General features: G+C 45.7%; 1 protein-coding gene across 1 annotated transcript in view; it reads left to right on the forward strand.

Moving 5' to 3' along the window:
* The window catches only part of CHCHD4 (coiled-coil-helix-coiled-coil-helix domain containing 4), a 104,241-nt gene that overhangs the window by 35,882 nt on the left and 51,195 nt on the right, over window positions 1-17,164 (forward strand). Inside the window, exon 2 of the mRNA XM_086939263.1 lies at window positions 3,025-3,123. Coding sequence (XP_086795389.1) covers window positions 3,025-3,123 — 99 coding nt within the window. The remainder of the gene's footprint in view (window positions 1-3,024; window positions 3,124-17,164) is intronic.

The raw sequence follows: 17,164 nt of genomic DNA on the forward strand, positions 1-17,164 counted from the left end.
GTTTTATATAGCATGAACTTTACCCGAATCTGATATCAGAGCGCTTTACATAGCAACAGTTACGTTACAAGAGGACCCACATTTATTTTTGTTAGGCACGGAGAGATTAAGTGATCTGCCCAGAATCACAGGATGTTTAGCTTCATTACCGAGAATCTAACCCAGTTCCTTCAGGTCCAAGGTCGAGCGTCCTAGCCGTTAGGCCAACTCCTCTCCCCACAGAATCAAAGAAAACTCTTCGCTGTGCAAAATCTTTCAGGCTCCATCGAAGAGGGTGCATACACTTCTTTCAGTATCAGTGCTGTGCACAGTTTTCTCCAGATCAAGACCGAAACCCAACCCTTTTAGCCTGGCTTTCTGAATAAGTGCCAACTTTTTTGGTAATTTATAATCGCGAAATATAAAATGTAATTCTTTTCACTAAGATGTCTTGTCTTTTATACAGTACTGTGCTACCTTACAGTAAATGCACCATGGGAATGGCCTAGTCATTTAAGCCTAACTGTTCCATTTGGAAAGGACCTGGACTGGTTTGCATATAATTGATCCCCTTCTAGAATCGCACCGATGGTTATGGAATGCTCTCAGAGTAATTGCTTGTGGCTCTGATAAACTGAAGCATTTCCAACAATTACTACTTTGCTCCACTTTTTAGGACGGGGAGCGCGCCATGCTTTTAAATCAAAATGCTTGTCTTTTATTGTCACAATTGCAAAACATTAGATCATCATGCACAAAAGTCAGCAGCTTATTTATGGAGGGTAAAATGGTGACCAAGGACCTGATTACGAGTCTGGCCGTCCAAGGACCTCCGGACTTGTGGCGGTCCAGCTGCCACCGGTCCCACCGCCCGATTACGAATAGGGTGGTTGGACCGCAGCCACCAAGAAAACACATTCCCTGGAGGTGCTGCAATGGTCCTGAGGCTGCAATATTCTTGGCGGAACCACTGTGGTCCCACTCAGCATATTACGAGTTTCTTCTCTGCCACGGTTTTCCTAGCGGTTTCACAGCCATGAAAAGCGTAGCGGTGAAGAACCCACGCAGGCCCTACAGGGCCCCCGGTGCCTCACACCTTGTGCATGCGCATAGGGGGCTAAACATGTGCTCCCTGTGTGCACGCACCCCGGTTCCTGCATGGCATGGACGTTACACTCCATGCCATGATGAACCTTGTGCGGCGTTGCCATTGAGGTGCCTTTTTCAAAGGCACTGCCCCCTTTGAAAGATGCACCACCGTGGGGACCGCCACTCTCCTGCCCGCCAGACCACTTTTGAGTTGTAATCTAGCAGGCAGCAGTGATTATTGATGGTGCTGGGTGTGGCAGTCCATGCCTCCTGCACCGCCAAACGCCCTAATCAGACCAGCAGTAAATGAGATCTGCTTACCAGTAAAAAATCAACCAAATTTTTTTTTTTTTTCAAACCTAGTGCTCCAAAGGTAATGAAGATTCATGCACTGAGGACTTGGGAAAAGAGTTTATTCAGTCATGAAGAGGATGATTTATACTGCATGGACAGCACAACGTAGGTGATATCTTCCAGCCTGAATTACCCAGTGGTCACCTGCCTGACCACAACTGCGCTGTGGATGCAAAACCATGAAAATGAGACACCCGGCACTTGATGCATATCAAAAATAAAACTTAGAAAGAACACTAAGCATCTAGTACAATAAACAGGAATAAAAAAGTAGCACAAAAAGACTAAACATTGTGAACTTTAACATACACTGAATTGCTAGCCACCGAGGGTCTATTGAACTGTACATGACCTGCAGAACCGCTTCCATGGCTTCACAAGGGCAGGTGCATCTAGCTTGGGATAATGATCTCCTTTAGCTATCAAAGAGCATGGATGTTCTGTGTGCTTGAAAGGTTGAATGTTATCCACTCTCTTTCCTGGATCAGAAGTGATAACCCCATCAGGCACACATAATATATTGCAAATCAATCGATTGTACACCACCAAAATGGTGCATTTTGATTATAGCCAGTACCAGGGTCAAGTCAAATTAAAATATTATCACTGCTACTTCTATCCCTAATAGTTGCATGTGAAGATCAGAGTTCTAATAAAGAATAAGAGTGTTCGCCCTGATCACAGAATGTGCTTGCACTGGGAGACATGCTGCTGGGGGAAGGAAGATTTAGAATCATTCACTTTCCAGTGAGAAAGGCTGAATATGTGGAGCAAAATGGTTCCATCTCTCTGTTGGTACATGTTCACAAACTAACTGGCTCACGGAAAACATTTCTTTCACCATGGTTATATTTCACATTTAAAGTATCGTGTTTCTTTGAAATTGTTAGTGTTTTAAATCAGTTGCTTCATTGTTTTGTCCTATCTCCTATGTTAATCGTTTGATTATTTTTGTTTAACTACCTTGGAATGCAATTGTTTGCATTGTATACAGAAACCTGTTTAAAATACATATTTTAACATTTTGTTTGCTTGTATTTATCTCACTACAAAATTTATTTTTATACCAATGCACATTCATTTAAAAAGGTTTTACTGTTGACGATTGGAAGTTGTAGAAGTGTAAGGAAACCTAAACTGTCCAGCCAGACTCATTAAGAGGCTCTCACTGCCCATGTGCCCACAAATAGATAATTTTCCATATGAAATCTCTTTGCAAGTAGCTTTCTGCGTTCCTAAAAAAAGAATTTACTACAACTCAACGGAAGATTAAAAAACTTCTTTGTCCGTCAAAATATTATATATATATTTAAATTAAGAAGGTATTGAGCAAAAGAGAGGATAAATAGTCTTAGGAAACAGATGTGGAAAGTAGATGACAGGCTTGTAAAGGAGTTGCGCTCATTAACTATTTTACACCTATAAAAATACATTGCGCTTGTAGTTTATAAGGGGAAATTGACTCAAAGGTAGAGCTTAAGTCACGTGTTGTAGATGCATTTCGTTTTTCGCAATTGCCTTCGTATGTAGAAGTGTTGAATAGGTGTGTAAATTGATGTTCTGAATAACCCTACATGGACTTCCTTTTATCTTACCTTTCAGGGAAAGACAAAATTATCTTTGTGACCAAAGAAGATCACGAAACCCCAAGTAGCGCCGAGCTCGTAGCTGATGATCCCAATGATCCATATGAAGACCATGGTGAGTCGTCTTTTCAGTGAGAGACCTTGCGCTTCCCGTACTGGAAGCGTGTGCATTGTAAAATTTCAGTGGAAGAATGACAGATCTTTTTTAAAAGTTGGGGATATTTTTTATTGAGACTATTTATGTACTATGACCTCTACCTCCTTCGTTGCAGTCATTTTCTTGTTAGGTGAATCCTACCTATTGAGACCCTTACTGCAAGCCACGTCCACCGTCATCTGAGTGCCATTATTGGGTGGCCATTTCCAGCATCCTCCTGTTTTTTCCTGTCTCAACTGTGACAAGGACAATTTAGTGCTGGGGTCTCTGCCAGGTTTAGACCTCTGTTGTGATTTCTGGATTCCTCCCCTACCGAGGGTGGAGGTTTTTCTGTTCAAAAGTTCTGTGGAAGGATCAACAGGGAGTTTGGTCTTAATCCCCAACCTAGAGTGTTACAACAAGTAAATGTTAAGAGTTTTAATTGCTCTAGTACAATTGCTCTAGTACAATTGATGTACGATTTGCATAATCTTGTTAATGTTTTTTAAAACTTAAATACCTCACCATTATTGTTCTGCCCTTTGCACCCTTAGCCCCGTTCCATCGCGGCTCTGTGCCGTTTGTGTGGAGGGCAGGGTCAGCTCCATTGTGCCTTAGCGCTGGCTCACCAATCCCAACGGAGGTAGGGTTACAGCTGGGGGTGGGGCACAGGATATAAAATGGCCACCCGGAAGCGCAGCGGTAGAGCGCAGCGGGAGCGCCGTCTCCGCGCCGAAGCCGCGCCTAAGGGGTGCCAGTCTGCGCCAGTCCGCGCTGGACCCGCGCCCAGCGCTCCTACCCCTGGCCGTGTACCTCGCCAATCTAGTAAGTTCCAGAAATATACTTCTTCTGACCTGCTAGATATAAAAAACACTATGTTTTTGAAAGAGTGCCCACATTTTAATTTAGCAGAGTGTTCTAACATGTCACATATAATCTGCCCAAACTGTAATTTTAACGTAACAGGTTCCCTCACCCAGAAACCACTGATATCAGGAGCTTCTAGTAACGAGACTACACGCATTAAATGCGCACTGGTGAATGCCAGATCTATGTGTAAACATAGAGAAGATGTGGCCGAATTAATTTCGGCACACAAATTAGATATTCTGTTTATAACAGAGACATGGGCCGATCTGGCTTCTGACCCTGACCTTGTAGCAGCCATCCCGGAGGGCTACTATATCACTAGACAAGATAGACCGACAGGAAAAAAAGGGGGCGGCCTTGCCATTATTTTACGGCTAGAACTAACACTGAAAACATGGACACTAGATAACATTCCGGCAGAAACATTAGCCTTTTCCATCACTCTATCTGCTATCCAAATGTTTAATGGAGTTCTGCTCTATCGTCCCCCAGCCACTAGAATGCCTTTTCTCCAATCTATCAGTATCTTATTAGAGCCAGTAGCAGAAGCCTCTGACTATACTATACTAGGAGATTTTAATTTTCATTTAGAAGAAACAGCAGATAAAGACACACTGAGCCTTACTGAGGATTTTAAGGCCGTTGGCCTAAACCAGCTAGTCACTACAGCCACGCACAAAGCAGGTCATGTTCTTGATGGCCTATTTACAAATAACCAGGCCATTACTCCCCCTACTGTTGTCCCTATTGTATGGTCAGACCATGCAGTAGTGGTCTTTCACGTCCGTGTTAAAAATCATAAAATTCAACACTCGGCCAAAAAACAACTTAGAACGTGCAGGGACTGGAAAAATATAGATACAAAGACACTATCTGAGAAATTGGAAAATAATAAGCCATCTAGAACGCCAGACCCTCAACTGGCAGCAAATAACTATAACCAATGGCTTACAGATACTTTTAATCAAGAAGCGCCTCTTAAGAAATTGCGCCCCAATCGCGCAACACCATCAGCCCCTTGGTTCTCCGAAACTCTAAGACTAGAAAGACAGAAATGCCGCAATCTAGAAAGGTGCTGGCGAATCAACTATGACAACAACGATAAAGAGAAATACAAACAAGCATTATCAATATACAGGAAGCTGTTAAGACTGGAAAAAAGTAAATATTTTACCGAACAGATAGAAAAAGCCCAGAATTCCAGTAAACAATTATATCAGGTAGTGGCAACACTAACAAATACACCAACAGCAAATACTACAGACGTTACTCAAGAGTTCTGTGATCAGATGGCTGATTTTTTCAGGACCAAGGTCACAGAAATCTATAATAAATTCAACAATAATATAACAGGGGAATCATCAGAGAGCCACAAGAACGCACAGCTCATATCCTCTTCTCTGAATGAATTTATCCCCCCATCACTTTCAGAAATAAAAGACCTTATTAAAACAACTATGTCAGGTTCTCCTTTGGATCCCTGCCCACCGGTCATTATTAAATCAACAACCGAGGTAGTAGCTCCAATTTTGGAGAATATCTGCAGTACCATTTGCGAATCAGGCATTTATCCTCAAAAATGGAAAACTGCTATAATAAAGCCACTGCTAAAGAAACCCACTCTTAACACCTTGGAATTAAAAAGTTATCGCCCTATAGCAGCCCTCCCTTTTCCATCCAAAATACTTGAAAAGGTTATAAATAAACAGCTGGCCAGTTACATTGATCACAACAATCTGCTGGATAACACCCAGTTTGGGTTTAGGAGAGGCCATGGAATGGAGACGGCGCTTATAAAGGCTTCCGAAGAGATCAGACAGATCATGGACCAGGGTGGCACGGCAATCCTGATCTTGCTGGATCTCTCGGCGGCTTTTGACACGGTCGATCACAACATCTTGATCGACCGTGTCACAGCTATGGGCATACAGGGCAAGGCTGTGGAGCTCCTGGTCTCTTTTCTATCCAACAGAGAACAGTCAGTAAAGATGGGGAATTTTTATTCACCCACATTTATGCTGCCTTGTGGAGTCCCCCAGGGATCCTCGCTAAGTCCGACACTTTTTAACATCTATGTGTCGGACTTGGCGAGGGTCATTAAAATCCATGGAATGGGAGTGACTTCATACGCCGACGACACTCAGCTGGTGTTAGCAGTGCATAACAAGCATTAGAAATGCAATCGGGCTCGGATTTATTTGAGTTTGAGCTAATGGCATTGTAAATGCCAATGTATTGTTGCTATGTGTTATGGAGTGTGTTCATGTGGTGTGTACTGCCAGTGATCTCCTTGTGAGTGTGAGAATGTTGCACCGTTACTGCCTGTGATGTCCTTCTTGTGAGTGTGAGAAGCTTGCACCTCTGCTGCCTGTGGTCTCCTTGTGAGTGTAAGAAGCTTGCACTGCTGCTGCATGTGATGTCGTTCTTGTGAGTGGGAGAAGATTGCACCTCAGCTGCCTGTGGTCTCCTTCTGAGTGTAAGAAGCTTGCACAGCTGCTGCCTGTGATGTCCTACTCTCTACTCTACTCACTACTCTACTCACTGCTCTGCACTCACTACTCTACTCACTACTCTACTCACTACTCTACTCACTACTCTACTCACTACTCTACTCACTACTCTACTCACTACTCTACACTCACTACTCACTACTCTACTCACTACTCTACTCACTACTCTACTCACTACTCTACTCACTACTCTACTCACTACTCACTACTCTACTCACTACTCTACTCACTACTCTACTCACTACTCTACTCACTACTCTACTCACTACTCTACTCACTACTTTACTCACTACTCTGCACTCACTACTCACTACTCTACTCACTACTCTACACTCACTACTCACTACTCTACTCACTACTCTACTCACTACTCTACTCACTACTCTACTCACTACTCTGCACTCACTACTCACTACTCTACTCACTACTCTGCACTCACTACTCTACTCACTACTCTACTCACTACTCTACTCACTACTCTACTCACTACTCACTACTCTACTCACTACTCACTACTCTACTCACTACTCTACTCACTACTCTGCACTCACTACTCACTACTCTGCTCACTACTCACTACTCTACTCACTACTCACTGCTCACTACTCTACTCACTACTCACTACTCTACTCACTACTTTCTGCTCACTACTCTACTCACTACTCTACTCACTACTCTACTCACTACTCTACTCACTCACTTCTCTACTCACTACTCTGCACTCACTACTTTACTCACTACTCTACTCACCTCACTACTCTACTCACTACTCTACTCACCTCACTACTCTACTCACTACTCTACTCACTACTCACTACTCTGCACTCACTACAAACTACTCACCTCACTACTCTACTCACTACTCACTACTCTACTCACTACTCTACTCACTACTCACTACTCTGCACTCACTACTCACTACTCTACTCACTACTCTACTCACTACTCTACTCACTACTCTACTAACTACTCTACTCACTACTCACTACTCTACTCACTACTCTACTCACCACTCACTACTCTACTCACTACTAACTACTGTACTCCCTACTCACTACTCTGCACTCACTACTCACTACTCTACTCACTACTCACTACTCACTTCTCTACTCACTAATCTGCACTCACTACTTTACTCACTACTCTACTCACTACTCACTACCCTCCACTCACTACTCTACTCACCTCACTACTTTCTACTCACTACTCTACTCACTACTCACTACTCTACTCACTACTCACTACTCTACTCACTACTCTACTCACTACTCACTACTCTGCACTCACTACTCACTACTCTGCACTCACTACTCACTAATCTGCACTCACTACTCTACTCACTACTCTACTCACTACTCTACTCACTACTCTACTCACTACTCTACTCACTACTCACTACTCTACTCACTACTCTACTCACTACTCTACTCACTACTCACTACTCTACTCACTACTCACTACTCTACTCACTATTCTACTCACTACTCTACTCACTACTCTACTCACTACTCACTTCTCTACTCACTACTCTGCACTCACTACTTTACTCACTACTCTAATCACCTCACTACTCTACTCACTACTCTACTTACTACTCACTACTCTACTCACTACTCACTACTCTGCACTCACTACTCTACTCACTACTCTACTCACTACTCACTACTCTGCACTCACTACTCACTACTCTGCACTCACTACTTTACTCTCTACTCTACTCACCTCACTACTCTACTCACTACTCTACTCACTACTCACTACTCACTACTCACTACTCTACATGCGTGCGTGTGCTGTACATGACTTGTGCAATTCTTTTAATAATACATGAAAGTATTTTTTTTTCGTGCACTTCATTTTTATCATAATGCATAGCACGTCTCCCTAAGCATGACCTATTAAACTGAGCAGTTTGGAGGAATTTCCTACACTGACCCAGTCATGCCTGGTCTTTTTTTTAAAAATATAAGGTAGTCGGAAAAAAATGCAGATTCATTTCTACATGATAGTGAATAGCAAAAACAGCGCCGCCTTCTGGATGTTAAACTAAATTGCATTGCAGTTCCCGGGTCAAACATCTAACGCTTCCTTGGGTACCTCACGTTCATTTTGGCACATATCTTGGTGAGAAAACGGACTCACATTTTGGAACCTTTTTTGCCCTGGTGACCAGGTGGCCTCAAATTGTCCTTGTTCACTTTTTGAACCAGATTTTCATTACTGATAATAGCGAGTGGATAATATGTGAAATGAGCTAAAGGTGTGTGCAAATCGGGCATGAATACTGCTTCACTTGTTAGTCCCCTTCATTAACCACTCCTGGGTAGGCCCTTTATGAACATGTTGAGCCAAATACGAGCGGAATAAAGTACGGAAACCTTACTATCGTTAATGTATTGGTCATTAGCACAGTAAAGTTATTGTTGCCTCAGACCCCTAGCTCATAATTTAGCCGCCACTTCTAAATGAGTGTGTCAGTTCTGACATCACGATGATGTCACACTCTGCTCCGGACTTTGGTTACAGGAAGACGAATATGCACAAATTAGCTTCCTTATTACATGAAACTCACAAAACTACTTGGGGCGCTAGACAGCACTACAAGACGCAAACCAGCGTTCATCGATTTAAATATCAAACTGGCTAATCATACACACGTGGACGGTCTGACACATCCGCAAACCGACAACACGATTTTATAACTGCGAAACATGCTCCTGTTAAACTCCCGCCATCGAGATAGCTGGAGGCAGCCGACCTTTATCTCGTATTTAAAACACAAGCAATAGCCGAAATTCATTTTCAATTTATTTTCCAATCATATAAAAGGAAGAAGGGGAGGGGGGCGCGTTTACTTTATTGAATCCTTTTAGCAGCTCGCGCGGCTGGTGAGAGGCGCTCTTGATGTTTTCCAGGGAGCTGCGGGGACGGTCCGGAGGGAACACGCTTAATCGAATAAACTAATCTTTGCTGTGGAGATTAACTGGATGGCTACAGCGGCAGAGAGCGGCAGAATGCAAAGTGTCCGCAAGGCACCGGCTGCCTCAGAGGTGCTGCCTCCCCGCCGGGCCCACCCTACTGATCTTGCAAATTCGGTAAACTTCATGGAAATTTAATAAGTGCGGCTTGCATTGTGTCGGCCTGCAGAGCAAACAGCCGGGTGCCGTGAGGCACATATGTCGTGATTTAGGAATATTTTTGGAAGCCGCCGTGGCGGGTGCCGCTCGGGCCCGAGGCCTTTGCAACTGTAGGGAGCGTTTGGTGTTTGTACATCCTGGATGTAAATAATATCTGGAGGTAAAAATGTGCTTCTAAGCAGTTTCTGACAGCGGATAAACTGCGTTATGCGTGTGCGCACAACTTCAGACGTTGTTTGATTTTGCACGCCAAGAAATCGCATCAATCCAGCTCCACTCCGGAGCTCTTCTTGGGAACAGCATGTATGAGTCATCTTCTGTGAGCCTCGCCTGCTGCCTCTCTCGTCATTTAACATTGAACGCGCTCACCGCTGTGAAAGCGCACGCATCATCTGGATTGCATTACACGGGCACTCTGACAGCTCCTAATTAAGATGAATCACTCTCCCGTGCTCGTTCGCGAACAGAAAATGCCAACTCGGCCACGCGTACATTGCATACAGCCTATCACGTCAACGCTACTGAATACACAGCACAGCGAAGACGAATCACTAGGCAGATGCCAGAAAAATCTAAGGAATGTCCCAGCCGGAGTCCTTTCTGAAAATTCTAAATACTAAAGAGCTCGCAAGCTCCTCCTACACTCCGTGTAGGGGAGGCCCGAGCCCTAAAAACGGGAGTGAGGTAGCGGCCAACTTTCAGATAGGCATGAGAGCTATTAGTCACTGGATGGACAATAATTGTCTGAAATTGAACACCGATAAGACTGAGGTAATGGTGTTTGGGGACCTAAAACCAGCTTGGTCCCCGGTCTGGTGGCCACCAGAAATGGGTAATCCACCTACTCCAGTTTCGAAGGTGAGAAACTTAGGAGTGCTGTTTGACAGCAAACTGAGTTTCACCAATCATGCTAATGCAGTGGTCTCCTCCTCCTTTTACACGCTACGAAAAGTGAAAAAGTTATTACCTTTCCTTCCCCTGTCTGCCGGGAAAACACTTATGTCCTCCTTGGTGTTATCCAAGGTGGACTACTGTAATGGGCTTCTGTTGAATGCCCAGGAGCAGGTCTTTAAGAAATTGCAAATGGTGCAGAATGCTGCTGCACGAATCCTGACTAAAACTCCTAAGTTTGCGCCCATTTCCCACATTGTCTACCAACTTCATTGGCTTCCGGTGAGAAAAAGAACCAAGTTTAAGGCATTGTGTATTATCTACAAGGCGTTGAACAGCCAAGGACCTGACTTCTTTAGGGAATCACTGTTGGTTTATGTCCCTAAGAGAGCTTTAAGATCTGCCTCATCTGCTTCCCTTTGTATTCAACGAGTTAGAACAGTTACATGGGGAGACAGACGCTTCTTGGTAGCTGCCTCGAGGCTCTGGAATACCTTGCCCCATCAAATAAAATGCAGCCCGTCACTGATGATCTTTAGAAAGCAAGTGAAGACCTGGCTATTCAGTCAATAAATGTAAAGAAGTTTTCTCTTTATCTGCCTCTCTATCAGCCTAGCGCCGAGACACCATTAGTGGTATTTGTTTGCGCTCTATAAGTTTAAAAAATAAATAAATAAATAAATAGTATTTGAATTCATTTACCATGATCCTGTATGTGCAGCGTCTTTTTCGGTCTCTCTCCTGTTGTAGTGGAAAGGGACTCTGTTCTTGCACTTGCAAGGGAGACACTGCACATGTGTGAGCTGTATACTTTGGACTGCACATTGGGGAGATTCTTCCGGAATCTCCTGTGGCTATTTATACCCTGAGAATAGTTGTGATCAGTATAACGATTGAAAGCAGAAGACCTTTTGCGATATTTTGAGTTTTAGATTCTCAGTGTGCTTTCTTGATTTCTTGTGCAGTTGGAGCAGATTTTGGTGTCTTGCTGTATCCTTTTTTTTATTGTTCAACATGGTAAAACACTCTGCTAAGAGGATACCTAGTTCCCCAACTTTTGTAAGCTCTGCCCGGTCTCTTTCACCTAAGAGGTCAAAAGAGATCAGAGATGCAGAAGAGGAAGAAAGTATCAAATAATTATTATTGAAACGATAACGGCTCTAAAAAAGAGGGGGAAAAAGGCAGGGACTGACAGTAAGAGATCCACTTTATTTTCAGATGTTTCAGGTTGTGATGACCGAGAGGAAGCAGTACCTCCTGTGGATCAGAAAGAGAAATATATGTTTTCTGGCCTTCTGGCCCATTTGATAGAAAATATGAGTTTTCCTACTGCCATATTTATTTATTTAGTTAGTTATTTATTTATAAAGTTTTATATATCTGAAAGAAACAGGTTAGTGTTAGATTCCTTACCTAAGAATATCCCCAGGCGTCAGACTGGATCCGGAAAGTTTTGCGTAGCAGTACCCCTGCGTGTCGATAGGTGTCGTCTGCGGCTCCGTGTCCGTCGTCGGCGTCGTTGGTGCCGCGATGTTGTCGCCGGAGTACTTAGACGCCACCCTCGCACGCTGACGTCCGTTCTTTTTTCCGCACCAGCAAGCACAGATCCAGAAAAAGCAGTACTCCGTAGTCACTTTTTTCCAATCTTTTTTAACCCTGTTTTCGAGTCGTAAGACTATTGGTGCTAGTAGGGATGCCCGGGTTCAAGCCCTGTGCCAATTGCAACGGACTGATGTCGGTTACCGACCCCCATTGCCGGTGCCTGTATTGTCTTGGGGCCGACCATTACGACAAGTCGTGCCCCGATTGCCGGGCCTTGACGTCGAAGGCTAGGCGGGAGCGGTCCCGTAAGCGTCTCGAGCTCCGGCAGTCGGCCCCACGCCGTTCACGGTCCAGGTAGAGGAGGAGGTCGAAGGACCAGTCACGGGGCCATAGTCATCGAAGCTCGGCGAATTGACACCATTCCTCGGGCTCCAAGTCCTCAGGTAAGAGGCATAAGAAGTCGAAGAGACGACATCGCTGGATATAGGGGGGGGGGCCAGTGGTTTGGACACTTCGCCCGACACTGGCTTTGTCTCCCCTCCTACCGTGGCTATGGAGGAGGTGGCTGCTTACAGCGTGGTGCTGACGAAGGCAGCCAAGGCCTTGGCTCTTGAACTCCCGTCGCGGCCATGAGGACTAACCTCCTCACTGAGGTCCTTAAACCGCAGGCAAGCTCTTCGGAGCCTCTACTGCCGTTTAATGAGGCTCTTACTGACGTTCTGTTGGGCACTTGGTCCAGGCACGCTACAGGTCCCCTTGTAGATCGGAACGTGACCAGGCGCCACCGCCTGGCCCCGGGCGACCCTAGCTTCCTGTCCACCCAACCCACCCCGAGAGCCTGGTCATCCAGGCCTCTAACTCCCAGATCGCATTCCCGACTGCTCCACCTGATCGGGAATCCAAAAGTTATGAGCAGTTCGGAAAGAATCTGTTCTCCCTCAGTTTGGGGTTGAGGTCGGTCAACACCGCTTGCCTTTTGGGGCGTTATACCCACTCTCTGTGGGACACGGTTGCTGAAGTGCTTCCAGGTTGCCCGGAGGAGGCCCGGGTCAAACTCGCTCCATCCCTTGCGGAAGGGCGAGATACAGCACGGTATTCTATCCGATGTGGGCTGGATACTATGAACTTGCTGGGCAGGGCGATTTCCATGATGGTGGCGGTTCGCCGCCACACCTGGCTGAGGTCCGCCAACTTTTCGGCTGATGTCCAGAATTCCCTCACGGACATGCCGTTTGATGGCCGTCGTCTCTTTGGCGACAAGGCAGACAGTGCACTTGAGCGTTTCAAGGACTCCAGGGCTGTGGCCAAGTCCTTGGGCCTGTCAGGCCAGTGCCAGCAAACTTCTACCTTTCACTCCTTTCGTGGCCAAGGAAGGGGCGCCCCCTCACGTCCTGCCAGCCACGGCCCGCAGACTAACATCCAGCGCGGCGGCGGACGTGGTAACCGCCGTGGCGGTGCCAGGGGACAGCAGCGAGGCCAGTCCACATTCACCCCCACAGCATCTGCCTCAAAGCCTTCCTAGTCCGAGCTTTCAGGCCCATTTGACGCCAGTTGGGGGCAGGGTTTGCCATCACCTCCTCCACTAGCGCGACATCACATCAGAAAGGTGGGTGCTTCAAATTGTCCAAAGGGGCTATTCCCTCCCCTTCGAGGCGACCCCCACCAGCCATACCACTGCGTGTTGGGGGATCACTTGCAACTTCTGCAAGAGGAAGTTACGGCCCTCTTGGCCAAGGGGGCCATCGAGCGCGTTCCTGGGCCAGAAGTAGGGTGTGGTTGTTACTCCCACTACTTTCTGGTTCCCAAGAAGGACAAAGGGGGCCTATGTCCTATCTTGGACCTGCGGAACGTCAACGGCCACTGATCAACACGTTATGGAATTTTTTTTTAATGAATGGCCAGATTCATTTTCTAAGGCTTATGCAATTGTCTTATGCATTGCAAGATACGGAGAGCAAATTGCACAATAATATCCATGTTGATTCTAAAGTGGTTGACCTTGAAAGATCCTCAATGACAGAATATTTTGAAGAACCCTCAGAGAAAAAGGTGGAATCCGCCTTAACCCCTTCGCTGCGGCGGCTATTCCGCCCCAGCGCTAAGGGGGAGGCGGGGCCGTGCGGCGCTCCCGTGCTCGTGACGGAACCGCTCCGTCAAGAGCCTTGGGTGAGCGGTGCTTGTGATGGAACGGTTCCGTCACGGCCCCGCCCGCTCTTTAGAATGCCCAGCGCAGGCGTGGAATTCGCGCCGCGCAGTCGCGGCGAGCGAGCCATGACTGAACCGTTCCGTCACCAGCACAGCCCACCCGAGGCTCTTGACGGAACCGTTCCGTCAAGAGCATGGGAGGGGTTAAAGAAGGAGTATTGAAATTCACACTTGGCGCTACGTGCTCTTCTCTACGGACAGAGCAGCATCATTCGAAGCAGTGAAATAGGGGAATGAGTGTTCAGATCTCCTTGAAGTCTGGAATCCCAAGTAGAATTTTCATTGTAAATATCATTTGATGTAGGAAGAGCCTCATCATCCAGTGGTCCCTCTATCGATGCCCTTCGAGACCTCTTCTTAAAAGACTGGAATTCTGACACTGCTCAGAGATCTGCACCCCTTCGAGTGTATTCTGAGGGGACAAGTCCTTTTGGTCCAGAGTGAGAAGACACACTATATTGCATCTTCCAGGAATGAAACATTCTTATTGTTTCAGGAGGCAGCAAAACTAGTCCCCAGCCTCGTCAAATCGAAGTAGTCTTTTAGATAGTTGCCAGGAAGACTAACTCTTCCGAGCAATGTTTTAACAAAAATCCTTTACTGGGAATTGTTTTTAAAGGCAGAAGTCGGAATCTGCTACCAAATATCAAATCGTAACTCCACTGGTTTTTGGAACCAGTGAACGTGTCCACAAGGATGGAGTGACACCCAGAAATACAAAAGGTGATGACCAATGACAGTTGTATTGAATGGAGAGCAACATTGGATACCCAAACATTCCAAGCCAAGTGTTTACTTTTACAGAATTATAAAAAAACATCACATTGGACGGAAATCCTCCCTGTGACCTCTCGGGCATCTTTCTTACAAGCTGACTTGCTTGGGAGTTACCTTGTTATCCCGCAGGTTGGGGCGAGGGTGGAGGGGGCTTTGGGTCATGTCGGCGTCCCTTTTTAAGATTTTTAGAGGGTGGAGTAATTTTCAGAGCTGAGCCTTAAGTCAATAAGTTAATTTGATTCTTCTCAGGAGATCTTTGTTTTTACTTTTTGATATTGAAAGAGCTGTATCTTGACCGGTTCACTGCATATAATTTGTGATCTTTGGTATATCACATACAGATCAGTGGTGGCACTTAGATGATACATTTAAGAGACTTTTTCATTGGCATACCCAGGTGAGGATATTGTTCCAGAAAGTATTCAAGGAAGATCAACAAGAGGAGTCGGTCATTCGTCCTGAGTGTTTGTGAAACATTACTGTTGGCAGAGAATGTTGAATTGTAAGAATGTTTGGTGTAGGCGTTCTTAGTTTTGTAACATTGTAGTTACATCTAAATATTTGTTTCTGTGGTTTCATATGTTTGATGTAACCATTACAAAGTAAACATTTTTGCATGCCCATGATTTTAATGAGTTTATTTGCAAATGCAATTGGATTTTGTAACCTCATAAGTCATGACTGGGTCGAGGAGGTTGGACATAGAAGTTTAGTCCTGATTACTTACTGGTACATTTCTTTACTCCTAATCCTACTCGTCCTTTACCTAGACATTATGCCCCACCTCACCTTCCTTTTTTCTGAGCCTTTGACAGTACTTTAATAGTTAAATGCACAGTCACCGTTCTGAGGTAAGAGCACTAAACAAAAATAAATATTACATAATCGTAAACGGCATAGTTGGAGCAGAAGCATTTAATAGAGGGGTGGTGGAACAGCTGCAGTTTACACCTTTTCATAGCTGTTGCTAAGAGTCTGGAACATGTCCCAAAGGGTGACAGCAAGTGAAAACCCTATGTACCAATCCATAAAAACTGCTCCCTCCATTTCTTTGCTAAACCCTGTTTAGTGGAGAAGCGTGGCTCAGTGATTAGAGGCGGCAGACCCGGAAGCTGAGATCGGCTGTGGACCAGGGTTCGATTCCCCGCCTCGGCGGGTCTCGGGCTCAAAATCCACGGAGTCGATAATTCTCGCTCCGGTGCCTACTTGACTCACGCGGTCACACTCTGCGACTCTGGGCAATAGCTTGCTTAATCTCCACTACGGCCCCTCGCGGCGGGATGCCTGGCTTTCAACTTGTGGATACCTGGCCAGGGTATCTCACAGGGGAATACCAGGACGGGTTCCCTAAGCAAGCGCCTTGAGACCCCTGGGTTAAAGTGTTGCGCTATATAAATTGAAACACATTTACATTTACATTTATGTTTGCACTTTGGGGCTGGACTCCCTTCCTAGACCAACCCATCCTGCAGATTTGGGCCTGCACTGGCGTTGTCTCTGCCCCGCTGCCTCTACAGCACCCCTCTGGCTCTACAGCCTCCCTCTGCCTCTACAGCCTCCCTCTGGGTGTGACTAATGCTGAGCCAACTGCCTCTTCTCCTCTCTGGGGTGAGCTGCGGTGCCCCTTGCCTTGGCTTGAGGATTCCTCTTATGCACAGAGACTCACATCTCTTATTCCCAGGGAGACTTTGGCTCTTTGCATGAAGGTTCTTGAGGCTGGGCTTTCAGACATCCATGTGGCAGCTGCTCCTTCTACCTTCGCATTGTTTTATAGCATTGGTATAGGGCTTGCTACCCCTATGTGTGGTGCTTACAAACGTATCCACACTGATAGCACTTTACAGCGTGTAGTCGGAAGTGTGCTGCCTTTGGAGTGCGTTCTCTTTGGCACATTTGTTTTCCAAGCTGTGGGGGAAAAACATTAGCAGAGCCAATAAATAGTAGGGCTTCCAAATGGCTTGTTTGCATACATTCACATAGTGAAACCGGACGTGTAGTGGAAAACTCCGATGAATGTTCTGCGTAGCTATGTGACGACCTGCCTGTAGGTAGCAGCCTTGGAGCATGTACCTTGAACCAGATAAAGAA

Source organism: Lissotriton vulgaris, chromosome 9, assembly GCF_964263255.1.
Source record: "Lissotriton vulgaris chromosome 9, aLisVul1.2, whole genome shotgun sequence".
NCBI lineage: Eukaryota > Metazoa > Chordata > Amphibia > Caudata > Salamandridae > Lissotriton > Lissotriton vulgaris.